Source organism: Micromesistius poutassou, assembly GCF_964030765.1.
Source record: "Micromesistius poutassou genome assembly, chromosome: 3".
Taxonomy (NCBI): Eukaryota; Metazoa; Chordata; class Actinopteri; order Gadiformes; family Gadidae; genus Micromesistius; species Micromesistius poutassou.
In genome coordinates, this window is record NC_140273.1 from 22,601,278 (window position 1) to 22,629,237 (window position 27,960).

Consider the following 27,960-nt stretch of genomic DNA (forward strand, 5'->3'; position numbering starts at 1 on the left):
GAGAGAGAGAGAGAGAGAGAGAGAGGGAGGGAGAGAGAGAGAGAGCAGTCACTCATTCCCAAGGAGAGCATCGACACAGCAGGAGCAAAACACATTTCAAGAAAACCATTTCTCCTGACCCAGAGACAGACTCCAGGACAGAGGGTTGGGACCGGGTCTGACTTCTCCCCCCCGAGCAAGCGGAGGCCAGCGGCCGGGAGATGTCGCTGAGTGGGAAGGTGGGGCTGGTGACCGGGGGCGCCCAGGGAATCGGCCGGGCCGTGGTAGAGTCCCTCCTGCAGAGTTCAGCTAAGGTTAGTCCCTCGGTGGAGCGTACAGACGCACAGCTGGCACCCCCAGGCTATGGGGCGGGCGGGACACACGCAGAGTCCCCGCCAACCAGTCAATCACAGCCCGGGGTTCTCTTTACTTCTTTTTTTTTTTACTGACTAAAGCATTCTGTAAAAGGGAATTATATTTAATGATGACATAATTCCGTGTTCGTTTAGTGTTCATAAAGAGACAATTGCTCTATTGAGCGTGATTGTAGTTCAACGTCTGTTTGTTTACGTGTGTAACACGTCTGAGATGGATGAAGTGAGAGGAATACGAGCTCTTGGAATGGATACGGCCCGTGCGCTCACTGCGCAGCACTTCAGTTCGCGTTTAGGAGAAAGTGCTTTTCTGATAAGACAACTTGTGTGTGTATGACCGGTTATTTTTATTTTAGCTTATTTAACATTTGTCTTTGGTCAGCACTTGTATAAGAGAAAGACAAGCTATTAAATGAAATGTGCATTTGTAATTGTGAATTTAACCTATGCATTCATAGTTGACTGAAAAACAAACACAATTTTTTTTAATAATTACATTTCAGACTACAGAAAACTTAATTACTGGTAAGTTTGTTATGATGTATACAGCTAGGAGATATCAAATTCTAAATAACAAACTAAAAAGTAATTTGTGAGTGCAAGTAAAAAAAAATGTTAAAATGACCAGGAGTTGCCCCCATCTAAATCTACTTTACAGACCGTATAGGGCTCTGCTGTTTGGTTACCTTGCTTAGAACATACCCCAGTGCGCTGATGTTTCCAGTACATGTATATTAGATGTTCTGCGACTATGTCAGATTCTGTTAAGAAAGTTGGAAACTTTGGCAAAACGTATCTAATGTTACTAGCGCACTGCATTCACTGCCATTCCAGCTTCTTCCCAGTTTGAGTAGATTCAAAGCATGGTAGCGGTTGTGCCTGACACAACAAAGTGTCAAAAATGTCAACAGGAAATAGCTTGTATAATATAACTTCACTTCACCACACACACAACTGGTTTTGGGTCCTTTTGATTGTCTCTGCAGGCGTGGCCAGTAACAACACTGTAGACACAACATAAAGTCCTTCTGTCAAAACTATTTTCAATCATGGTAGCTACGTTTGCCAAGAAAATCATAAACAATTATTCACAATTGTCATTCACAAAAGTCATTTCAAACTCACGTGTTTTTAAACTGATACTGTTTAATAATCAAAGTTTATATAAAAGTTGATATAAATGTGATTTGGCAATTGTGCCTTTGAAATGTGATATCTCCTGTAACTGGATCCCAGTGCAGCTCTCGGCGGTTCTCTGATTTGCAGTGCAGTGGTTGTGCTCAGCCCCGCGTGTCTTTTAAGGTAAAGCGTGTTCTGCTAACTGACTCCACGTCCGTCAGTACGGCTGCCGAGACGAAGCGGACGGCCGGAGGAAATGCGAAGCTCAGGTCACCAGCCTCGCTTCTGATAAGCACCGTCTGCACGTTCACGCTTCATTCAGTGAGCTTCATCTCACCTCTGTTTGTGTCTTTCTGTTGTGCTGCTGACAGAAGGGACCTGTACAAACGTGTGTGTGTGTGTGTGTGTGTGTGTGTGTGTGTGTGTGTGTGTGTGTGTGTGTGTGTGTGTGTGTGTGTGTGTGTGTGTGTGTGTGTGTGTGTGTGTGTGTGTGTGTGTGTGTGTGTGTGTGTGTGGTCCTTGTGCAGGTGGCTGTGGTGGACCTGAACCAAGAGCTGGGCCGTGACTGCCAGGTCCAGCTGGAGGCTGTCTACGGAGCGGGGACCTGCACGTTTATTCAGTGTGACATCACAGACGGCGACAAACTCAAAGGTATTGGGTCACATTACTCTGGGACCAAGGTGCATCTGGCCTGGAGCCCGGAGCCGTACCTGTCGATGGTGGCCGTGTTGTTGGAGCGATGATGGACAGAAACACGATTTCACCGCTCTGACCCGCGTGTTGATTTACGAGCTGACTTTGAAAAATCTCCCTAAATCTCCCTAACAAAGCGAAGGCATGTAACTTCAAGTATGCTTGTCTAGTGATAGACCAACATCTACTATCTTGGAAGCTGTTTACCTGATTCGTCGGGAGAGGCAGTGTCTAAAAACAAAACAGGGTTTCATTGTCTGTTGAGGAATTAGGAAATGCCCGCAAGCTAACTGCAGAGGAATGCTGTTTCACTTAAAGGTCTGTTGTGCTGTTCACAGGTCACAGAGAAAACAACAAGGTGTGTGTGTGTGTGTGTGTGTGTGTGTGTGTGTGTGTGTGTGTGTGTGTGTGTGTGTGTGTGTGTGTGTGTGTGTGTGTGTGTGTGTGTGTGTGTGTGTGTGTGTGTGTGTGTGTGTGTGTGTGTGTGTGAGAGAGAGAGGGACTTTTCTTTTAATCGTTTAGACTTTGCAGATTAATCTAGTTTATAAAGATGAACGATGTTCCCACGTTTGTACTTTTGTAATAAGTGTATGCATGCACGTGAACCTTTGTGCGGATATAAAAACTCTTGTGTAAGCTTGTGAGGTTATGTGTGTGTGAGGTAATTGTACTTTCTTCTTTCCTTCTATCTTTCTACATCTCTAATTTCCATTCATTGTATCTGTCTTATCTTGTTTAGAAAAGGATTACGATTATGACCATGTCTGCCAAGAACTAGACCACTTTACATTTTTACAAAGAGGTTATTGCATAATCAAATATAATACATAGTCATAATCCCATGGTCATGTGATTTTTATTCTCAGGACAATTTATTCGGACATGGCTGGCATAGTTCTATGTTGTTGTATTCCTTCTTCAGACATGCCAAACATAGCCATCCAAAGCAGGATTATTGATCTGCAATAGGAAGTGCTGACCCTTTTGGTGTCATTGCTGTCCAAAAGCAGTCGCAGAGTTTCCTGTATACGTTCAGTCTGCCTGAACTCTGCACTGAGTTCAGGGGAAAGAAATTCCTCTTCTTTTAAAAACGTCTATCAAGTTACAGCAAGACGGTGAACTGCCACCATGTATGCAGCGTTGCATCACATCAAAGCGCGGGGTGTATTTAGGCCATAGCAACACCATTGCTTTGGGACATTGCTCTGGGAATTTGATGAAGATAAGCATTTACCTATCAAATAGTGAGGTTAGTTTAAGAAGAAAAAGCCTTCCACTAATGTGTTATTGCAGTGGCGCTTCTAGGGGGGGGCCAGTGCCCCCGTAACTCTGAGTCCGGCCCCCCCTGTGGCCCCCCCAAACGAGCCAACCCCCACCCCCCCGTCAACAATCGCGCCCGCAATAGCGCTCGTCCGCGATCCACCCCCCCCCCCCCCCCGTCAACAATAGCGCCGCAACAGCGCTCGTCCGCGATCCAACCTCCCCCCACCCCCCCACCCGTCAACAATCGCGCCCGCAGTAGCGCCCCCCCCGTCAACAATTTGGTTTGTGCCCCTCTAACAGAAAAGCCGGCCCCATCTCGGCCCCCCCCCCCCTTAAAACCGGTCTAGAATCGCCACTGTGTTATTGCCAAAACAACATTCATTTACTTGGGTCCCACATGTGCATCGGCTTGTGAAAAGTGGGATTATTTTGCACACATTGATTGATTGATTTTATTTTACCCTTTTTGATATAAAATATGAACAGCACTCTGTGTCACACTTTAAAATACATAAATAGTCAGGGATGACACAGTATATTATCACCATTGTGGTCCCTGAACACATGAATGTTTTGGTGCAAATCCTCATGCCCCGGAACTATTTGAAGGTTCCTAGCCTGCACCTGTGCTTCAAGTTTATACAAGCATAAGTATATCACTGAGTGGAGGCATCTGCTGAATGAGTGCCCATGTAAACTTGTACAGCAGTGTGTTGGGTCCTAATTGTGGGGTGTTCTAGTGTGGAATGCAAACGGGACAGGTGAAGACACATTCTGGATGTGCTGCCTCTGGTTCAGCTTCATTCACTGTTTGAGGTTTACCTGAAGGATTAAACGCTTTGCTGGACTTAGCGTTTATTCTTCGGTAGGCCTATTTGTAGATATTTGATAGTTGTACTTATTCTCATCTCTGCGGGTTAATAACACCTCATTATGTGTTTTTTTTCTGCAACTTAGATGAGTCAATAGTTTGAATATTACTCACAGACGCCCATTCATTAATGTATTGCTGAAGGATAAATGAACGTATTACAGTTTACGGCTTTGTTCTTTGACTCTCCTGTCTCTATCGACGTAGATACCTTCCAAAGAACCGTGGACCATTTTGGCCGGCTGGACATTGTGGTCAACAACGCTGGCATCAACAACGAGAACGACTGGGAGAAGACAATACAAGTCAATCTGGTAAAGGACGACATGTTATCATCCAGTGGCCTTTTGAAATGTTGTTTTGCACACCAAAGAAAACTAAGAATACATAACTTCTGAAAATATCTAAATAAATTGATATTTTATGCAGGCAAAGTTAAGTTAAGTTAAGTAGGCCTATGGCTAAAGTTCTCAACATGGTTATTAATCCTTCGGTCCTATAATTATACATTCCAAAGGTGAATGTCATCGCTGTCATCAGGCCTGTCATTAATCCTACCTTATCTGCTCAGGTGTCATGTTAACTACGTGGCCTTTCCTTAAGTAACCCTCAAATGATGGACACTGCAGCCCTCCTCTCTGGGGCTTTATACCTCTTAATATCTTGGTACATTAATATCTCCCGGTAGGCCTAAGGCCCTATCGCGTTACTCATAGTTCTGATTGTAACATAAATAAATAGACAGCTGCAGATATGGAAAAAAAAAACAAAGTAATTCTAACAAAAGGTTTCTCAGGTGTTTTTCGTAGTATTAGGTGTCCTCAATAACATACTAAAAGTTTACCAAAGTTTGACCACTAGAAAGGTGTCATTTTCAAGATGGCGTCCAAGATGGGCAGGAAGCCCTTGAAATACTCCTTCATTATTTGACCTAGCCAAGTAATCTTGGTGTCCAACCCCATGTTTTCTGGGTCTATGAATCCATTGGACTTGTCTAAATTGCACTGACATGATTACATACTTATGGAAAACATGATTTTGTGAGATTACTGTAAGGTTTTATATTTGTTTGGGGTGAACCAGAGATCGATTTAGCCTGTCATGTAAAGGCGAGGACACATCGGGCCTAAAATCAGTCGAAGAGTCTGGAGAGGTCGGTGACATGAGTCATATGAGTAGAAAAAATGGAGTAATAACTTCGCTAGCAACCATGCTAACTAAACCCTAGTCAACTCTGAATTAGCCCGGACAAAGGCCTGTGTGTGATCCCTCTAAGATGGTCACTCACTTCAATTTAAATGAGGTAATACATATGTAATGCATCCTCTATGTTTTTGAGTATACAAGTGGAATTATACTAAACCCAACAAAGCTAAATTCACAATTGTCAGCAATTCAGAAGATGGTGGAAGAGAATACTGACATTTGATATTGCTTGCCTCATTGAAATGTTGTTGGCAGTACAGAGTATACCATTTTGCTCAAACAAAGTTTATCCTTGACTACTTAAACCAGGATGAGAGGATGACATTGTTGAATTAGCTTGAGGAAAAAGTACACTCCAAATGCAATTTTGATCATGAGTGATGTTGTTGTAAACCAAGAAACTGCTGAACTGATGGAATCAACAATGCACGTGTACAAAGTGGCGACGATGTACACATTTCCCCTGGTGAAATAGTACACTCAAAATGGAGAAGAAGGGCTGCACTGTTATCTATGCATCAGGTGATGCAGACGATGTTGACATTGTAACATCAGCCCACAACCTTGATAGGAGAGGATACAGATTTGCTCATTCTTCTCCTCTACTATGCTGGGACGAACAATAGAGGCCTCTATTTTCGTTCAGACAAGTCCAAAGCCAATAAAGTGTACAAAATTAGTGAGATAAAACAAGTCCTGGGTAGTGACTTGTGTTCCCATTTGCTGTTTGTTCACACCTTCACAGGATGTGATACAACTTCACAGATTTTTAGTGTTGGCAAACAGGCAGCATTTCAAAAACTTGTGAATGGGGAATCAACCATCCAGTCCTGTGCAAATGTGCTTCTGCTCCCACAGCAAGCAAGGAATGTCATAGAGGACCACGGGACCAAGGCAATGGCAGTTTTGTTTGGCGGAAAGAGTACCGATTCACTTGCCTCTTTGCGCTACAACCTTTATTTAGCAAGAAAATCGTTGCCGCCAAGTAATTTGTTACCCCAGAACGTCTGCCTCAAACTGAGTCCTCAACCAAATATCACTGCCAGAGAGTGTACTTCCAGATCACGGTGTGGATTGGAAAGGAAGGTGACATGAACACAGTCGATTGGGGATGTAAACTGGTGGAGAACCAGTTCCTGCCAGTTATGACCAATAAGACCACTGCCTCAGAAGGCCTCCTGAAGATGATCCGCTGTAATTGCACAAACTGCCTGCCGAACACAACGGTGCAAGTTGGAATCGTGAGAATCACTATAATCAACCTCTATGGGAGGAAGAGTGACGACTAATGGTCTATCTAGAGAAGGCCACAGTGCAAAAGAATATAAAAAATAAACCATAATGAGAGGAAACAACTGAAGAAAATAGAAAAAGATATGTATAAATAAGAAAAGTATTAAAAAATATATCTAAAAAAACAAAAGGCAAAAAAAACAAAACGCATAAAATATATAAAAACAATAAAACACAAAGAAAGGAAAGGGGTTAGCGGTACTGAGGCTTCACCTGGCGGCCCTGTTTAGACTAATTTTACAGTACCACACAGTTCTAATGAATTTATTCTTTATTTTAATCAAAAGAATGAACCACAGAAACCACCACCACAAGGCAAAACGATGTGAGAAAGGAGAAATATGCAATTACTTCAGGGAAATTGTACTTATTTTACTATGAATATGCTAGTTGTAACCAATTGTTTTAATATATAATTGTACTTGTAATCACTTATCTATCATGCAAATATGCTAATTCGAATATAACACGGCCAAAACATGTATCAGGCACCAGTATTCCTGGTCTAGGAGGAATACAAAGGACTAAGGGTATTTTTTGGGACCTGACGGCGGCCATTTTGAAAACGGGGCCTTTCTTGGTATCAAACTTTGGTAAACTTTTAGCATGTTTATAAGTACATCTGATACTACTGTAATCCACTGAGAAACCTTTTGTTAGAATTACTTTGGGGTCAAGTCATATTTGCAGCTGACTAAAATACGTAGACACATCTTCCAAATGCAAGACGCAGTCTGAGATGAAACTAATGTTGAGATGTCTGGGCGTCAACAAGGCACTGGTAGTCGCACTATCGCTGGTGAAGAGAAACCTCTTTTTAGGACACGTCGGCCAGCGACATATTTGATTTAATATTAGAGCATGATCATGGGACATAAGTACAGGCAGCAAAGTTACCAAAGATACATTCAGTGTGACAATGGGTGAACAAGATTCTTATTGGGAAATGTTTGCATTGTGGGTAGGGAATACACAGGTAACAAAGGGTAAGTGGGAGTGACCATTCTGGAGCATTTAGGATTGGCGGGAGAGGCCAAGTTAATTTGCAATACACTATGGGGGAAGTGGACATGTCTGCAGGTCTGTGAGACAGGGCTGCGATACAGTTAAACAAATCTACACAACAAAGACGTCAGTGGATTGGCCTCAGCACCAGACTCAGTGGCTCCAGTGGGAACGCAAATCTGAACTCCGAAGGTCCAAGGAGAACGTAAACAGTTCCTTTTAGATTGACAGTAATATAGTAATTATATAAACAAGGTTAATGTAAGGTTTATAATTGTGTATTATAGTTGTGATTGATATTTCCACAACAATCGCACATCGGCGCACACTATGACACGTGTCCTTAACAGAAGTATCCCCTCCGTTGTTCTACATCAGTATTCCCTGGCAGACTGCTGACACCTGCAGGGATTGATTCCTTCTGTCTGTACTGTGTCTGTGACTGTGTCTGTGACCGTGTCTGTGCAGACGTCAGTCGTCAAGGGAACCTATCTCGCTCTGGACCACATGAGCAAAGAACACGGCAAGAGAGGCGGGGTCATTATCAATGTGTCCTCCATGGCAGGTAAAACACACACACACACACACACACACACACACACACACACACACACACACACACACACACACACACACAGAGGTAAAAGATAGGACGCGTCTGGATGTATTATAACTTGTCCTCTGGAGGAAACGTGACAGCACAGACACGAGGCGTTGTCGTGGACCAGACGGGGTTAGTCTGAGGGCTGGGTCATCACGTCGTGGACCCCCCCCCCCCGTTGGCGCACGCCGCCCTCCCGTCACCGGCGGGTTCCGTTTCCTGAGCGGTGGCGTAATCTAACCCCCCCTCTGTGTAAACCACGACGCTGACAGCTGCTCCATCGCCTCCTTTTAAAACACGCAAACTGTCCTCCAGAGAGGTGAACACAAAACAGCCGCGTATGAGGAGGAGGAGGACAGATGGGGGGGGGGGGGGGGGGGCATCCACACATGGGAGGGCATCGTCCGTCCGTCTGTCTGTCCGTCCCCCCCCCCCCCCCCCCCCCCCCGGTGAAGGGAGACTGCAGCAGGGACCGGGACGCTGAGAGCAGAGCGGGGCCGCTTCAGTACCACAGACAGCGCTCTGCCAGCACCCCACAGAGCCCTGGTGCCACACACACACACACACACACACACACACACACACACACACACACACACACACACACACACACACACACACACACACACACACACACACACACACACACACACACACACACACACACACTCTCTCCAATGTTCACAGTTGGAATGTTAAATGTCACATTCATGTTAAAGGTTTAGCGGAACGTTGAGTTAGTTAAAAGCAAGGCCCGGTTTACTAATCAGTCTGTGAAAAGAATAGTGAGTTGAAAACACATGGTATGAGTAGAAAACACATGGTATGAGTTGAAAACACATGGTATGAGTTGAAAACACATGGTATGCCAACACGTGTGTGTGTTACCAGTGTGTGAATAATAAGCATTCAATGTGGTGATGGCGTGAGGTATATTTTAACACGGGGTTAAAAGTTCAATGCTTGACAAAAATGTAACACACTCAACAAGAAACTTGGATGGAAAGCGACGCAGTTTGGTTATCAGCGTGGTGGGTGACCCGGCTTCGTGTTGTGAGAGGATGTATTTCTGTCTGCTTCTCTCTCGGTCTCCCACCCCCTTCAATGCTTAGCCGACCTTTCCCCCACATGTTTGGCTCTGCACCGTGGCTCTGACATGGCTCTCAGACCCACAAAGGAATAGGCCTCTCAAAGCATTACATTAGAACCAAGTTATGACGGTTAACGGCGGTGTTGTGTTACTGTCACAAGATTACGTCTCTTGTGCAAAACAGACAAACATTGAAATAGTTATTCAATTGAAAGGAACATTTGTATGAAATAAAAAGAAAAATTTAAACCAAGTGACCACCAAGTGAACTTGAATGAACTCCTATGTTCATTACACAGAAAAAGCAGATGGGCAAAGTTTAAGCCAACGCCGTCTCTGTGTCCTGACGGCCCCGCGTGGAGCAGAGCACACAGGGCTGCTTGTCGACTCTTAAAATGGGTGCGTTTTGTTTGCTTCTGTCCAAGAAAGTATTTCCTCCCAGGTCTTCAGGGAGTCCAGTCATTCTGATACCATTGGTGTTAGGTGTGGTGTTTAAAGAATACTCAAGACTTTACTGAACTATGTTTATGTTACGTTGTAAGTATTCTGTATCGTAGCCTACACGGTGTGGCCTCAGTACATCTCCCTGACTGAAACCTTTGTGTTCATGTCCTTCTCTCATTATTGACTCAATTCACCACTTCACGTTATCTTATGTGACGGTTATTCAGATGAATAAATGACTAAACGATGGGCCTATACTGTCTATCGTCCTACAGCGTAGCCTGCATCTGTAGTTGAGCGTGGTTACAGAAGGCATTAGTCTACTGCAACGTCTGAGAGCACATTCCACTGAACACTGATGTGGCTCCATGCAGGGAGAATTCATATTTCAGATTCTGCCTAAAACAATAGAGGTGGGTTCACAACATTATGAAGCTTTGGAAACTTTGATAGCGCTTGAACATTTTATGAGCAGATTTTTTATGAGCAGCTTTTTGAAATAACTACATCTAACTAAAACACCACAATCATCCTTGAAACAGCTTGTTAGTGTTAGTGCTACCAAACATATGGTAGGATTCATCATTGTTTTGTGCTTGTCTCTGCATGTTTTGTTCAAGTGTGTGTGTGTGTGTGTGTGTGTGCGTGTGCGTGTGTGCGTGTATATCAACTTGTTTATGTCAATGTTCGTAATCATTCATGCTTGCATCAGTGAAGATGTTGCTGGCTGTTAATGGAACGATATGGGGCCGACAGTGTTTTGATTCATACTCTTGGCATATTCAAATGTCCTTCCCCTAAAATGAATTGTATCTCAGATAGAACACATGGGCCATTAAATGATTCATGTGTGTGAATTAATATGTGGCAAGAGCAATAAGAATAATGATATTACTACAATATTTTAACATACATTTAGTGCACAATTATACACAAGGTTAATGCAAATAGCCCCCATGTATATATGGATCCTATTGTCTTCTATCTAGTTTCACATTAAAATGAAACGTCATTGACATTTTGTTTTCATAGAACCATGCCCAGATGAAGCATCTCTATTCGGTTACTTACTCTTTAGGTTACTTTTTCATTTGATGTACATCTGCTGCTCATACCCAAACGTCTTATCAGATTCAAGAGGAAGCCTTTCCTTTTGTTTTGTCTTCCTTTGTAATCCAGCATTCCTGCATTCTCCACACCAGCCTGTCTACACGGCCACCAAATACGGAGTCATCGGTTTCACCAGAGCAATAGCGGTGGGTAAAACACACACACACACACACACACACACGGTGGCAGTGCGCTCATGTTCAGGTAGATGTGTGTGGTCTATCATCACGACCCCTGGCGAAGCGCCCCTCTCTCCACCTGAGTGTCCTGGAGAGTCCAGAGTTGGAGGAACCAGGCTGATGGAGCTCAGGTACTGTTCCCTCTCCCAGTGATGGTCTGCAGCCTGCTGGCATTTAAAACCACGCTGCTGCTTATTGTTCAGACCCTCTCACCGCACCAGTGGACCCAGCACTGGAACCAGTGGCACTTTTTGTTCAGTTTGCAAAAGGAGAACCTCTCTCTTCTTTGATATTCACATTAAATACGCTGAGGATCTGTAGATCCAGAGAGCAATGGATGACTATCCCTGCAGATCCACCAATGAGAACCTCCAATGGTCACGGGTGCAGCAGACTGAACCCTGAACAGTAGGTGACTTAAAGGAGTCTTGTCTACCCTCTAGCCTTCATCTGTTACCACAGAACAACAATAAAGGGTAGCACTAACCTAGAACGGTACAATAATTAACCATTCATTAACAGTAGTTCATTCAGTTATAAGAATGAACTTAAGATTCACTTTGTTTATTAATAGTTAACTAATGCTGTAGTTATCGTTCACTAATGGTGTTCATTTTAACGAAGGTATTCATTTATAAATAAATGAATAGGGTTAGGATTAGGGGCAACCCTCCCCCGATTAAATACTGAATTAATGAATACCGTCATTAAAATAATCACTATTACCTTAGTTAACATGAACACCATGAGTAAAAAATGACTACACCAATATTGAATTGTTAATAATCTGTAGGTTAATAGTTAGTTACTACTGCTTTAACTAATGATAATTAATGGTACCATTATTACCATTAGTAGCTTATTGTTACGAATAATGTTGGCTGATGTCATGGATATTTACATGTAGCATGTCTCTCCCTCTCCCTAACGGTTTCCTATCGTGTTACGTTGTTCCACGTTGCGGGCAGCGCTTCACAAGCCCTCCCCTGAAGCCTACCGCTCCATCACTCAGTCACTAATCACCAAGCACAAGGAAACCAGAAAATCACAATTTCGTTATCTGTGTCCGCATTTGCGCCTTGATGAACCAAACGATGTAAACATGGGTTAAGGTTAAGGTAAGGGTTAAGGTTAGGGTTAAGGTTAAGGTTAGGGTTAAGGTTAGGGTTAAGGTTAGGGTTAAGGTTAGGGTTAAGGTTAAGGTTAGGGTTAAGGTTAGGGTTAAGGTTAGGGTTAAGGTTAGGGTTAAGGTTAGGGTTAGGGTTAAGGTTAGGGTTAAGGTTAGGGTTAGGGTTAAGGTTAGGGTTAAGGTTAGGGTTAGGCTCATCTAGTGTCGCTCAAATACTTTCTGTCAGGAATGACGACGATGTGTCCTCGTTCCCGAGACGACGGAGCCTCTGGTCTAGCCGGCTAAGCTGCTCAACAATGGGAGCGCCGGGATAAATGACGAATGGTGTTAGCATCTGGAGATCAGGGAGTGTGAGTCAAGCACCATAGATGGACTAGTGGAGTCCAGAGTACAGAGAGAGGCCATTGGGGGCGGCCGCTGCTGCTGTCTTGGCTGCTGCGAGGGCGTTTTCTGAGGAACAAAAACCCAACGTTAGTCATGTTAAAGACAGCCGACTAATCCAGTAGAAGAACTAATATCCGTCTCCTGAGATTGATGGGAACCCAAGAGCTGTCAGTATTAATAATCTTCTGCCGAATCTTCTGTTGTTCGAGTAATCCACAACCATGGAAAGAAGTATGAGGCATGGTGGGATTAAAGTCAGTCTGACATGTTTTTGTTGCTGTGTGTGCGTGGATGTGTCCAGGACGCCTCGTCGCTGGGGGACTACGGAGTCCGGATCAACGTGCTCTGCCCGGCGTTTGTCAACACATCCATGCTGCACTCGGTGGAGAATGAGGCCAACATGGGGAAGTTTGTGAAGTTCAAGGATGACTTCAAACAGAGCATGAACAAGTTTGGAGTGCTGCAGTGAGTTTACACACGAGCAGAGTGGTGTGCAGAGCCCTCGGCTCCTCCCAGGTGCACTCCGCTGACACAGAGCGAACCTCTTTTCACCTCGTCAGAGGAGGCATTGTCCCCTTTTCTCACAGGCAGGCTGTCAAACATTCACACCGAAGGCCCGGACAGCTTGACAACGTCGAAGAAAGTTCACACACACACGCAACCACACACACACACACACATGATTCCGTTGCTTTCCGCCTCTATCTTTGGCCCTGCGCCAGGTGCCACACTAGTGAATGATTCACCCGCTGAAACCAGGCCAGGCGGCGCACTAACACACCCTACCTGGGGGTCAGTGATTGGTCTGTGAGTCACCAAACGCCGTCCTCCTCACCTTCCTAAACAACACAACCCACACACAAAAGAGAGCATCGATTCACTATAATTACTTGGCAACGTAAAACCCAACAAATGGTTCAATCGTACGCCGTTTAAAAAAACACGTTCTCCACCCGAGCGCGACGCACAAAATAGTCGCGCTGATGTTGCTGCAGCCCAACCCTTCTGTTCTGTTTTCTCTGTCCTTGATTGGCCGAGATAAACAGGAAAAACGGCACGCAGCAATGTTGTAGCGCCGCTACGCTTGTAGTGTCGCGGCGGCGGCGCCGGCGCCTAGCCCCCACTTCCTCCTCCTCCCGCCGCGGTGCTGACTCCTCCCCCCCTCCCTCCCCTCCTCCCCCCTCCCTCCGTTCCCAGGCCGGCGCTGATTGCAGACGGGGTGATGAGGCTGATAACGGACACGGGGCTCAACGGCGCGGTGATGAAGATAACGTGCTCCAAGGGAATCCACTTCCACACGTACGAGCCGCCGTCCGCCTGAGACCCACCCAGAGTCACCGGCGCCCCCCCGGCCCCCCCCCGGACGGCACCCCCTGCTGCTGGCCTGGCGTCAGGGCGCCCCCTGCTGCTGGCCTGGTGTCAGGGCGCTGCTTCATCAACACACTGGCGGTCTGTAGCGCGTCGTTCCACAAAGGAGATAGATCGACTGACTAGGGGCGTAACGGTACACTCATTCCTACCGACGTTTTTTATCGGTACGGGTCTGGCGGTTCGACGCACGTTTCGTTTCGGTACGTACTGGAAAAAAAAAAAAATAATAATTTTGAAGAAGAAAGTTTTTATTGATTCTCACTCTGAGCGTCTCGTCTCGTCCTGGTGTTTTGTGTTGAGGACCACGATGGAAATAAGCCCTGGACTTTATCGTGTTTTTATCATCAATTGTATTTGATGTCTTTCCATTTGTGTGTAAGGCGTTTGTTTGATACAATTTAATAAATCAAACCAAAATCCAATTGTTTAATAAAAAATAAAATAATAATAAGAAAAACTGATGTACCGAAAAACACACCGAAGCGTGACTTAAGAACCGAGGTACGTACCGAAGCGTGACTTTAGTGTATCGTTACACCCCTACTATTTGCACACGCGTGTGTCCATGAAGAACGCCATTAAAACAATAGAACGCCCATAACCATATGGAATAGAATGAATCGAATCTTCTACATACTCAGACAATATACAGAGCGAGTACATAAATGCATTTACACTTGAGGCCAGGTAACACCCAAATCACACTTGTTACCTTTTATTTTCCTCTTTATTCCTTATTGCAGATACAATGCATACATTATGTAATACAAGTATAACATTTTACCTTTGCCTATGATGTGCAGTTTTTATGTTTTGATTTACGGCGATACGTTTATTAGGCTTTACATCCACAGTAATTATTTATTAAAGACAAACAAGTGGAGGAATAATTTAACTTTGTTTCAATAAATCATTGTTGACTCACCCTATTTTGTGTTGTGTGTTATATAAGAAAATGTAACGTATTTATCACAGTCAACAGTGTGTGTTTGCTCTCACTTTTCAGATATTGGCTTTGAGGCCTTCTGGCCTTAGTGTGTAATCTGATCTCCTGGTGGACGTCCTCTGAAGGTTCTGTAGAGCATCCTCTCTTCCCCAAGTTCTCCATTACCCTTTTCAAATCTTCCATTTTCCTTCACTGCCAACCACCACTTTTGGTCGAGTTCCAAAAGTCCAAAAAAATTTACACTAAATTTACACATGTCTTTCAAGTTTTTAGCAAAACCCAAAAATGTAAGTCCATCAAGACAACGACCGACTAACGATTACCTTGGTGAATGAATCAAAACAAACGTCTCAGATACTTTGTGTAATCAAGGACATAGGTCACACATGGTCTATAAAGTAAATAACACCTCGAAATAACTGCAGTGAATTAAAGCATCATGAGGAATGCTGTGTAACCTTTTGGAAGTAGAAGCTGAATTATGCTGCATATCATTTTTGTTGCAGAAATTATATTTTAATGTATGCAGGGTTTTGGGCTGATAAAATAACTTGAAATAAGGTTAAAACTATTTAATCATAAATAGCCCAAATAATATTATACATTTTTAATTAATGCCCTAGCTTCTAAGATAATAAGATAATAAAAGATAATATTTAACACAGTCTTATACAATGCTAGTTTAAAGAGGTACAATTCTAAAAGTTGTATTTTACATGACATGGCACATGGTGGAATAACATTAATAATAATAAAGGTTTGAGATGATAATTGTAGAGTTAAATGGAGACATCGGAAATCTTCAGCAGGCTTGAGGTATTTTTCATCCTGTGGCATACACACAGAAAAAAAATAGTTTAACGTGTGATAATCATAAAATAAACCTCCTTTTGCAGTTCAATCAAAAGTAAGGAATTTGATTGTCTTAAGTCGCATAGAAGTGGTTTGTACAACAGAAGATGCCCCCTGCTTCAAGCACACCGTGTGCGTACGCAATAGACGCACGCTGCTCTCTTCTGCTCCACCGTAAGGCCCAGGAGCAGATGGACTTCATGTGCTGAGCAGCGCGCTAGCCATGACAGCCTAAGGTAAACAATATCGTGTTGTAGCCCGGCCAAGGGGATTGCACTCGCTCCCAAAGTGTCCAGTTGTGTGACGTAATAACGACACATAGACCCGAAGTCTCTTCCAGCTGCTGCCCAGGTGCAGAGCCCTCTGCTAAACGACCGACCGCGTTCCACGATAAAAGCTGCGACAACACACACATGACGACGACGACGACGTAGGCGTCCGTACACGTCAGAATCTTTTATCTAATTGGGCAGAAACTGTATTTATAAAAACTCCAGTCCAATACATTATAAAATTATATACCACTGAACATCTCTATGTCATGAAGACGGAGAGCTCCGGTCTGTTGTGTGATGACTGACGTCACAACAGGATGGCTCCCGGTGCATCGATAGAACAACACGCCGCCGTTCAGTTTACCACCACAGCGGACGTGCCCTGCAGAACGAGGCTATGGGCCCTGTGGCTGGGCCGTCTGTGTGTGGGCGTAACACCTGCCTGTTGTGATTTGTGTATCGTGATGATGAGCAAAGTCCTTAACACACACACACACAGGCTTCACACTGCTCCTGCCTCACTACTGGGGACTCCGCACTGCACATCTGTTCTCTGATTGGTTGGGACTGTTAATCACATGTGTATGCACAGCCTTAGGGTCACCCCACCACAAGTGTGTGACCGCAATCCCAGTTGAACGATTCAACTTCTACACAAATCTGAGTAATTTTAAGTAACTTTTTTTTTCTTTCTCATATATAAATAAACTTTTTGTAATTTTTTTATAGACTAACTATAGACTATAAACTATAAACATGTGACTAGCTCTCCACTTGTAGCAATAGCGTTGCCTTGGGGAAGACTCCGGTCAGACACAATGAGGGAATGGACAGAGCTGGAGGACCGGGTAGGTAGAGAGAGAGACCGGGAAGACATCCAGTCATTTCATTTTGAGCTGGGCCCTCGGCCGTACGCAGACAGAGCTCTGAGCTCTGAGCTGGCCCCTACACACGGGGCTCTGAGCTGGCCCCTACACACAGGGCTCTGAGCTGGCCCGTACACACAGGGCTCTGAGCTCTGAGCTGGCCCGTACACACAGGGCTCTGAGCTGGCCCCTACACACAGGGCTCTGAGCTGGCCCGTACACACAGGGCTCTGAGCTGGCCCGTACACACAGGGCTCTGAGCTCTGAGCTGGCCCGTACCACACAGGGCTCTGAGCTGGCCCGTACACACAGGGCTCTGAGCTGGCCCGTACACACAGGGCTCTGAGCTGGCCCCTACACACAGGGCTCTGAGCTGGCCCGTACGCGCACACAGGGCTCTGAGCTGGCCCCTACACACAGGGCTCTGAGCTGGCCCCTACACACAGGGCTCTGAGCTGGCCCCTACACACAGGGCTCTGAGCTGGCCCCTACACACACAGGGCTCTGAGCTGGCCCCTACGCGCTCTGAGCTCTGAGCTGGCCCGTACACACAGGGCTCTGAGCTGGCCCGTACACACACAGGGCTCTGAGCTGGCCCCTACACACAGGGCTCTGAGCTGGCCCCTACACACAGGGCTCTGAGCTGGCCCGTACACACACAGGGCTCTGAGCTGGCCCCTACGCGCTCTGAGCTCTGAGCTTGGCCCGTAGCCAAGTCATTTTGCACGTACGCTAAATAAGGCGGACCGGTCAATGGCCTTTCAATGTCATGTGATAAGGCTAGTTGACAGTTGGCAGGTAGGCAGTAGGTCATTAAGGGCAGTAGGTCATTAAGGGCAGTATGTCATTAAGGGCAGTAGGTCATTAAGGGCAGTAGGTCATTAAGGGCAGTAGGTCATTAAGGGCAGTAGGTCATTAAGGGCAGTAGGTCATTAAGAGCAGTAGGTCATTAAGGGCAGTAGGTCATTAAGGACCCCCCCCCCCCCCCCACTGCCGCCCAATAAAAACAGATACGAATTTGGTCAAATTTAAATTTGAACCAATGGGCTTACATACATACATACATACATGAGTGTGAGTTACTTGTACATAAGAAATGCAGTCGATTCACATCAACAGATCAATAGTGTCTCATATAATAGCATAAAGAACACAGCATTTTATGAATCCACAATCACACTGATTTGTTTTTACAACTTGTAAAAGCATTTAGGTGAAAGGCACGTGGCTTTCCGGGACATCTCGTCGGGTGTTCTGCCACTAAACCTCTGGTCTTGTTTTGAACGTACGCGTGAGGTCTGGCCCTGTTCTGCCAGCCCTGGGTCGGACCAGATGGGAGAGAGGCACAGGATAAAGCTGGCCAAAAACTGATACACAGGACCCCCAGCAGAGAGGGCCCCCCTGGGCTGAACCTCACAGGGGCCCTCCGGTGCCAGCAGACAGGACGCTCTAAGCAGGGCGTGTTGAGTGCAGAGAGAACATGTGCCCTCGTGCCAAAGACTGGGATGGGCCGGTGCAGAACACACATGATACTATTTAGATAAGGTTCAAGTCCCCGATCCGCCAAGGGCAACAACGAGAGCGACAGCTGCCATTCAGTGTGTCAAGATGCAACCTCGATATCATTGAGATTTTGTCTGTTCATCCAGAAATGAAAAACATTCCCGTTGTGATTCTTCTTCTTGGTTCTTTGTGTGTCTGCAGTAGGCTCAGGGGCCGACAGCATTGGGGCCACGTGTCCCGGCCGAGAGCTGCTGAAGCACCTGTTGCGGTGCACGGGCTCAGGTGGGGAACAGTTTGATTTGTGCTCCGTTGACACGGTCTCATTCTACGTACATTCACACAACGGGGGAACCAACCAGCACTTCATTTAGACTCCGAGGGGAGAAAGGGATTTGTTCCAATCAGATAAAAAAAAAAACATTCCTATCTACTTCCCCTCGCGACTGATTGAGTTTACTCAGCACTCAGAATGCCGAATATCAGAAGTTATATAAAGAGCCAAAAAGCACTTAAGTGTACTTATTTTCCAAAGTATGTTAATTGCCCCACCTTTTAGTGTATTGAGGGTACACTTTTAAAAAAACATAGTTCCTGATGGTATTTTTTCGCCTCGGAAACTGAGTAATGCAGAGAGATCCTCCTGTTTCAGTCTGTGATTATAAAACGGGTGGCTTAAATCAAGAGATCTGATTGGTTCCCAACTGTTGTATATTTAGCGTATACACACAGCTATGACGCCCCGTTCAGTTTACAGAGTTCAGTATCACTCCGCGCCTAACTTGAACTGTTGTTTATTTATATATAAAAGCAATAGCATAGTTCACTGAAGCCTAAAAACATGTTGATTGCTGGAGAGGGTGGAAATGTTAGGCACACAGTAGGCAATAGGCACACGGTGCCAGAGTGAACAGAGTGAACTCGACAGTAGGCTAAACTGCCGGCGAACCAAGCTACCGTCTCTAGCCTTCTCTCTGAAGGACGCTACAGTGTGTTGCATAGCAACCGCCGTACACTTTGCCGGCAGCCAGGAGGAACTACTTTTCTGTATTCGTTTAAAAAAATGCTTTTAGCTTTTTCAAAATTGAGGGTGTCTATGACTTTCATTTTGCCATACTTACGTAACCGTTTTATAAAAGCAATAGATCACTTCAGTCAGTGGTATACGCTCATTATACCACAGTTAATTATAATGCATCTAATGTATTAGAGGGTTCAAAGCGATCGCCTCTCACGCCTAAGTACTGCCCCCTCCAGTAAAATTATTTTGACGGGGGAACCCGGTTCTTTGAGTAAGGAATAGACTAGAAACGGCATGTCTGTCCTTGTGGAATCCCTAGAGGACGCTACAGTACGGCAGAAAATGTATGGATTGGAAGTCATTGACAAAAAGTGTTGTTACATTCTTCAACAAATGAGGAGTATCAGAACTTACATGCTGGTTATCCTCTCCAGCCTGTCCTGTAGATCGTCCTGTGAAGAAAAAGAAAACGATGAAACAGCTGCACGTAGGACGCCTGTCTTTGCATGATAGTCAAGTTTCAATTGGCATACACATATGTCGCTCAGTTCAAAAATCGCTGCCATGCGTTGCAGATCACTGATTGGTGAATTATTAAGCAATGCTGCTTGTATAAGTTAGCATTTGCATGCTGCAGCTATCCTAGCTCTGATTCTATTACACAATCTTGAAATGTATATTTGCTATACTCATTTCGGTATTGAAAGTTTGATTGAAATCCAACTTTCTCAATTGAGAATGATGGCACTGATTGGGCAGCACTGGACCACTGCCTCTAGTGGCTGGTTTGAGAATGGCTTCATTATTGAAAAAGATGGACTTATTTCATTTATTTCTTATTGACACACACACCCACACGCACACGCACCCGCTCGCGCGCGATCGGATGGATCCGACCGGGATTTTCGTTGCCGTTGCGCTGGGTTTCCTCTATCAGCGACGTATACAATATAAACAAATTATATAAAACTAAACCCCAGCCTCTTTCATTTTAAAATAGTACGTCAATATTTTGAATGAATAGGCCTACATTTTTGTTATATATGTAAAATTTTCCTATATATAGCCTATTATTATAGCTTACATACTAATATTTTAAAAACATGGGAATGCGAAATGCATCCAGGGATATTTAACGGTCCCAAGTCCACACACGTCACCTCCGATGCGTCCTCGGTGGAACGGCCAGTTTAAGAACGCATCGAGAACACACACGGGGTTTACAACTGTACTTGACTTGATGCGTACTTGGAATTGGAACAGTACTTGGGCTACGACTGATTTCACGTCGTTTCACGGAAACGCACGTACACAAGTACAGACAATAACGCACATTGAGAAACGGCTATAGTCTCTACCAAGCCAATAAGGTGAGGACCTGATAAATGGCCAATCAAGTTGGCTATTTGTTATGCATGTCTTTTAATTATTCTGTGCTTTACTGCCATCCTTTAATGTGTGGTATTGTGCAACCGTACAGAGTTGTGCATACTTGACATACGACTGCATACTGTAATTGGAACTGCAGAGTGGTGCATACTGTACTTCTTGCTATACACAGTGGGGCATACTGTAGTGTACAGACCGGTCTGGTGCATACTCTACCTGATGGCATACAGATGTGTGTATACTGTACCTTCTGCGGACAGGAGAGAGGACTGCAGGTCAGCGGGGGGGCCTGGACTTGGGCTATCACCGGTCTGTGCTCATGACTTCCTTCCTGGGGATCTCTCTGAGGAACATGTAAACAGCACATGGCATCAACTATTTAATTAAAATCGTTCATCTGGATCCATTTCATTGTCTTTCCTTTCACTCTTAATGCATTGCATTTCAATTCAACTAGATGAACAGCAGACCTGTTTATCTAGTTTATAGATTAACAGGTCTGCTCTTCACCTATTAGATTCTGGTATGTGAACCAAATACAACCAAATCAATGATTTACATTTATACCTGGATACTGGCAAGTTCTAGTTTAGTTTCCAACAACACAACTCTGCTATGAAGATTGTCCCAGGTCTCTTTTGAAATGGTAACAAGGTCTTGATTCTGAAATACAAAAGATGACCAATATCAGCATGCTTGTATTGTGATTAAATGATTTCAATGTGAAGCGGGAATGCAGGGCAAAACAACGACACTTTCCCAAAAGAGTATGCTGTGCACATGCTGTGTTTCACTACTATCTTAAATGGTTCTTCACAAACATCTGGACTGTTTCTATAGGTTACATTTTGTCATTTGGCAGATGCTTTAATGGCATAAAGGTGAGAATTATCAACGCCTGTATAAATATTGGAGTAAGTATAAAAGTGCTTCATGACCAAGTTTCTAGGGAGAATTTGACAGAAGGCAGAGTTCAAACTAATGTGCTGACTAAAAGCTACATGACAAGGACAAAATCCAGAACTAGGATAAACAAAGGATTACCATCTGGAGCGCGTGGAGGAAAGCAGAATTATAGAAGAACATTATTTGCACAGTCTTAACCGGTAAATACCCCAATATGGAACTAATGGAACTTTCCTCAACTAATTCCAATGTCGTTTCGGTGTACATTTCTGTACGAATCAACGTGTGAAAGGATCGTTTGGAGTGGGTAGTGACAGCAGACATTTACCAGTGGGTGCTGAATGCATATTTTCCTGGATGTTCGTAGATAACCGCTTAGGCCTGATTAGAAACTAAATGTACACACGCTACCCATACATGTTTTACTGAAGCAAGAGGCTTCTACAAAGCCCTTAGGAGTCTTGTGGTGCCACCTAGTGGTAGATAGTTACGGCGCGCTTAGGTCCAGCACGCCTCAGCCCAGTAGTGAGGGTGCGGTATAGCTCAGCTCAGTTACGGCGCGCGTTTCCACCGCCGCCAGTACCCTTATGGTAGGGCGGGGTTTAAGACAGTACCCTTATGGTAGGGCGGGGTTTAAGACAGTACCCTTATGGTAGGGCGGGGTTTAAGACAGTACCCTTATGGTAGGGCGGGGTTTAAGACAGTACCCTTATGGTAGGGCGGGGTTTAAGACAGTACCCTTATGGTAGGGCGGGGTTTAAGCCGGACGGCGATAGCCACGGCAGCTACGTAAGCATGGTGACCTCATAGCGGCCCGACACAGCGTAGTCTGCTGATAAATCCAAGGAAAAAGAAGAACGCGACACAATGAACAAAGAGCAACAATGGAGGACGTCCAAGAAGGACGGCAAACTTTTGCGCGACATTTTCTTCAATAAACGAAGCTTTCGCCCGGAAATACCTCGCGGGTCCCGTGTTTGTTTCATATTATCCCCCCTGTCGCACGGAAGGGACGATTCTGTCGACCAATCAGCGGACGGCGTGTGTAGCTCGAACTTGTTGGCACCCTTTCAGACGTCTCAGTACCCCGACGGAGGAGCACTGCGAGACGAGTACGGCTCATCACGGCTCAGTCCGGACCCCGCCCACTTTGGCGGTGGAAACGTGAACCACGTCGCACCTCTTCCTACCGGACCGCACCAGCCGGTGGAGACTCGCCTTTATACTAATATTGAATCCCACACTAACACATGGCTGTTAAAGCAGACATTTTCCTTGTTAGTTAGTTTGTCTTCTATAATCTTAAACCGACTAGTGTGCCATTCTTTCACAGCTAACAAATTAATTACGTAATTGGTGTAAACTCCTGTCTTTTTGCCGACCATTCTGTGAACTCTGTTCTACTCCGCAACAAACTCAGGACCCGTTAGTTTCACAACGTTTTTCATTTTCAAACGAGGCACTTTGACGAAATCCTAACTACAGCAACTTTAACAAACGCAAAGTAAAGTCACAGAGCAAACGAAAAGTGAGGAATACCTTATATTGGCATGTGCAGACCGCCCCTTTCTCCAGGTGAGTCTCCAGTTTAACCAGGCGCGTTTCAAGCATAGAGAGCTTCTCTAGGGCCACAGGGAGGCCCTCTAACCGGGTTCCCAGTGTGGAAAGCCTCTCTAGGGCCACAGGAAGGCTCTCTAACCGGGTTCCCAGTGAAGGAAGCTTTTCTAGGGCCAGAGCAAAGCTCTCTAAACGGGCCTCCATGGATGAAACCCGCTGTTCCACAGGTGGGACCTGCACAGGGTAGAAAGATTGAGCGAGATTAAGTGACGAGACGTTTGGTCTGTTCAAACAGGGTTAGACAACCGCTGCCCAAACCACCTTCAGAGGCAGGGCATACTCAATCTAGATTAACTATAGCTTCTTGTCCAGACAGAAACTCTCAACTCATCACCTGCTTAGCTCACACATCCCCAGTCCTCGACCAATATAGAGCACCGTGGTGTCTCATTACAAATAAAGTCAGTAAAAGACGACTAAAGATAAAGTCAATTATCAACTATTTAAATTTCTCTGGCACATCGCTGTGCTGTGCCAATTTGTTTACAATTCCTAGCTCCTAGGAATATATTATTATAGATCATTAGTGAACCAATGCAGCAAACCAATGCAAAGAATGAGCAGAATCACAAATGTACCTGGGGCCTCCCATTATCTGTGACATCATCGTCGTCGTCGTCGTCTTTTCCTTCATTTGGCCCTTGACCGGTCAGAGTTCCAGCAGAGTCCAGGGGCCCATAGTTCAGGGGTCCATTGTTTTCCTTATTGCAGGAGTGTCTGGATAAAGGCTGGGGGTCTCTTGCAGTTTTGCCGGAATAGGGTTCTTTACACGACTGTGAAAGAACAATGTATTGCATCAAGCCATTGTTAATCATATAGATTATTCTCTCCCACACACGTAAACATGCACGCACACACACACTTTGTGAATAGTACTGTCCGACATTTAGTTTAGTCTCTTTGATAAACATAATGTACAAAAAAATACATTACAAAAGTACCAAAAAAATAGATACATTAAATACATGAAATGTTTAAGTTTCGTGGCACAAGAGCTTCCATTTTATTGAAATATTAGACAATTGAATTGATGGGGAATGGCTCGGCCACACGTTATGCTAAAACAACACTTGTAGGAGTCTAGTTCAACAATTCCTAGTGACACCTTCTTCCCTGTGTCAATACAAGATGTCATTTCCAGATTATTACATCCTTTATTGTTCCACCAGCCAAGGGCCGATAGATTGGACAGAAACATAATTAAGGGTTAAATATCATGTTAAAACAATTAGAATCTACCACGCAATTGTTTTAACATGATTTTTTTATCCAAATAAGTAAGAATACATATTTTGGATAGCTTTGCATAGCTTGGCATCCCAATTCAACAGTTTCAGTCCGTGAACTAGTCCTGCAGGTTACCAGCCTACAAGGATCCTGCAACAACAGTTACTTTTCTGCAGCTTGATCGCCAGCTGCATTGTGTACCAAAGTATGACGGGTGTGTTAAAGGTGCCATGACATGCCACCCGGTGTGAGTGTGGTTAGCCGTTACAAGCCGTTTTGAAAATCTGGCTCTTATGACATCACAAGTGGGGGTGTCCACCTAGATGTGTGACGGATAGATGAGCAAGGTTTTCTACAGTCCACTGGGTAGGCTGGTGGACTGATCTATCCAGCGTACATCTAACATTGTAACTGCTAATCACACTCACTCCTGGTGGCATGTCATGGGACCTTTAAGATGATGACGTTGACAGCCAATCATTCTCTGAATCATTGAGCTCCCCTCCCCTCTTTCCCCATAAAATATCAATAACAAAATAAACCCCTTCTTCAATGACACAGAACAAGAACGCACATACCTTTTCCTTTTTCAGCTGCTTGTGCCTTTGCAAGACGAGGTTAATGATATCACAGATAACAGCAATTTTACTTTGAGAGAAACCGCACTGTAGGAACTGCTGCTTGGTGAGTACGGGTTTGTACTGGAAGACGTCTCTCAGCACCTGGATCCAGACATACACACTGTGTGTCAAAGCTAAATGCCTGTGAGGAATGTCTATGATAGGTTTAATGTTGTAATCAAACAATACAATGAGTTTGTCTATAATTGCTACTTATTGTAATACTGCATCTATTCACATAGGACATATTATAATGCAAGTGAGATTTTGAACTTTCATCACCAGTATGCTGGTACAATTGCCGTATATGGCTCAGTAGTATGTATATATCTAATGATTTCAATGAGTAAGAGAAAAGGTCCTGAATTGTTATGAAAGGTCTTAAATAAGGCCAAAGACCCTAAGGGGTTAATGTGATCTTCAGTAGGGTCCACTGTGTGTGATGTCATGCCATGTTCATAACTTATAACTGCTTTATCAATTGCTGTAGAGACTTGAAATTAAGTCAACCAGATAAACGACGCCGTCTCCTAGAGGTTGTGTAGGAAACAATAATAGCACCGGTGGATACCTTATAAATAGTGTCGGTGAATCGAAGATCCGTTTTCCCAGTGAACTCGAACTCTGCCGTGATCAACTGCGCGGTGAGCAGCGGGGAGAAGCGGGTCAGGCAGAAGTCCACGATGGGTAGGAAGGCCGAGGGATCTCCTCTGGATAAGCTGCGCCCACAACAGACACACAAGGCGGAGGAGAGAAAAGCAAAGTTCAACTTAAATCATCACAATAAACAAGTCGCTGTGTTTGGAACATATCGCTCGAAAGTAAAAAAAAAAAAAAAACAGATTTCCTGATATTAAGAAAGAAATGACTACAATGTTGTTATAACACAAGAAAAAAGAAAAACATAAATTTTTTCCCAATTGGACAGGCATCCAATACAATTAAATATATCTGGATTTCCAAGCAAATGTTTAAGAAGTTGGGCGTAATGAAAGAAAAAGTAGACAGTACACTAAATACACCGCAACAGGTCAGTAAAACATCTAGATACGTGTTCTTGTATACTGTGGCGACCGTGGGCGTGGTCGCCGTGTTCCAGGTGCCGCAAAGCCGCAAAGCACACTGGGACAACGGGTTTAGCACATTTTAGTTTTGTAGCCTAACACCATGAGTGAGAGTGCTGTTCATGTTGGCCAGGTGTGCCGTGTTTTCCGTGTTGTAGTGTGTGTGTTAATAAAGACAACTCCCGTTGCCGAGCGGTGTATGGGGGTGCGGGAGTTGATTGATTGATTGATTGATTGATTGATTGATTGATTGATTGATTGATTGATTGATTGATTGATTGATTGATTGATTGATTGGTTAACCTGGGCTCCCGTCTTGTCCTTCCCGTGCCGCTCGCCACATTGGTGTCAGAAGTGGGATGGCCCAGCGCACGCAGAAAAAAGGTTTGCGATCGACGGTCGAGCCCAGGGAGCACGCACCCTGCGCTATGGGGGCGCAGCGCCCCCCAGACGGAGAACTGCCTGCTGACTACCGCCCCCTGGTGGCAGGGCTGGCGGTGAAGCTGCCCAAGTTCTCCGGGGCTACGCAGCTGGAGCCATACCTGGCCCAGTTCCGTCTGGTTGAGTGGCACTACGGCTGGGGGGCCAGAGAGGCGGTCGTCCACCTCGCCCTGGCGTTGGAGGGGACGGCAGCAAGGGTGCTGCTCGACCTGGAGCCAGACGACCAGAGAGACCTTCAGGCCCTGACCAGGGCACTGGAGAGGAGGTTCGGCGAGCCGGTCTTCAGCGACCAGAACCGGGCGTGGCTGACCACTCGCCGAGAGTCTGGGTGTCTACGCTGCGGATGTCCAGCTGCTGACCCGACGTGGCTACCCGGACTACCCAGCGGCTGTCCGGGAGGACCTGGCGCTCGAGGCCTTCCTGCGGGGGGGGGACTGGTGCCGGAGCGTCTGCGGCAGCGTGTCCGCCTCACCGGGCCCCAGACCCTCGGTGCAGCGCTGGACGAGGCGGAGCGGGCCGAGGTGGGAGTTCTCCAGCCGGACCGACTGTGAGGAGGGTCGGGAGACGGCTGAGCCACAACCGTGTCGGCAGCTGGGGCTGGGCGAGGGCTGCGGGGGGACGGGGCAGCGTTCCACCCGTCGACGGGCCAGACGGCGGAGGACAGCGGGGGGATGGGGTCCCCGAATGGGGCTCCAGCGCCCCCCCCTACAGCAGAACCTGGTGGGGGCCCCGATGGGCGGTGGTCCCTGACCACACCCCCCCGGGCTACTGCTGACCCTGGGGACCTCTGCTGGAGACGGGCTTCTCAACTGGGGAGCAAGGCTGTGCACCAGCAGGGGCCGAGGCGGCGACGCCGGCCCCCGGAACACTCGGGTTGGGTGTTGGGGTCGGCGGGACGCCTGACCCCTAAGATGGGGCCTGGTGTGGCGACCGTGGGCGTGGTCGCCGTGTTCCAGGTGCCGCAAAGCCGCAAAGCACACTGGGACAACGGGTTTAGCACATTTTAGTTTTGTAGCCTAACACCATGAGTGAGAGTGCTGTTCATGTTGGCCAGGTGTGCCGTGTTTTCTGTGTTGTCGTGTGTGTGTTAATAAAGACAACTCCCGTTGCCGAGCGGTGTATGGG

General features: G+C 45.6%; 2 protein-coding genes and 1 pseudogene across 3 annotated transcripts in view; 2 read left to right on the plus strand and 1 right to left on the minus strand.

The window, feature by feature from the left end:
* Positions 1 to 15,040, plus strand: hpgd (15-hydroxyprostaglandin dehydrogenase). Its single transcript, XM_084465615.1, has 7 exons — positions 1 to 293; positions 2,000 to 2,123; positions 4,507 to 4,613; positions 8,272 to 8,368; positions 11,118 to 11,194; positions 13,042 to 13,205; positions 13,938 to 15,040. The coding sequence occupies exons 1-7, from the start codon at positions 201 to 203 to the stop codon at positions 14,059 to 14,061; spliced, it is 786 nt and encodes a 261-aa protein (XP_084321741.1). The 5' UTR covers positions 1 to 200; the 3' UTR covers positions 14,062 to 15,040.
* Positions 14,834 to 27,960, minus strand: part of cep44 (centrosomal protein 44) — a 13,576-nt gene continuing 449 nt past the window's right edge. Inside the window, exons 2-9 of the mRNA XM_084465614.1 lie at positions 25,902 to 26,049; positions 25,289 to 25,432; positions 24,062 to 24,256; positions 23,406 to 23,657; positions 21,528 to 21,623; positions 21,208 to 21,303; positions 19,986 to 20,023; positions 14,834 to 15,885 (exon numbers count right to left, since the gene is read on the minus strand). Of these exons, the coding sequence (XP_084321740.1) occupies positions 15,837 to 15,885; positions 19,986 to 20,023; positions 21,208 to 21,303; positions 21,528 to 21,623; positions 23,406 to 23,657; positions 24,062 to 24,256; positions 25,289 to 25,432; positions 25,902 to 26,049 (1,018 nt within the window). The 3' untranslated portion in view covers positions 14,834 to 15,836. The remainder of the gene's footprint in view (positions 15,886 to 19,985; positions 20,024 to 21,207; positions 21,304 to 21,527; positions 21,624 to 23,405; positions 23,658 to 24,061; positions 24,257 to 25,288; positions 25,433 to 25,901; positions 26,050 to 27,960) is intronic.
* On the plus strand, positions 26,823 to 27,585 carry LOC311340435 (annotated as a pseudogene). The gene has a single exon. The product of its transcript is annotated as an uncharacterized misc_RNA (transcript).

Excerpts from the sequence above, each read along its gene's own strand:
- hpgd (XM_084465615.1), top strand. The coding sequence starts at position 201 with ATGTCGCTGAGTGGGAAGGTGGGGCTGGTGACCGGGGGCGCCCAGGGA. Across the intron at positions 4,614-8,271 it reads AGACAATACAAGTCAATCTG|ACGTCAGTCGTCAAGGGAAC; the intron begins GTAAAGGACGAC and ends GTGTCTGTGCAG. Across the intron at positions 13,206-13,937 it reads AACAAGTTTGGAGTGCTGCA|GCCGGCGCTGATTGCAGACG; the intron begins GTGAGTTTACAC and ends CTCCGTTCCCAG.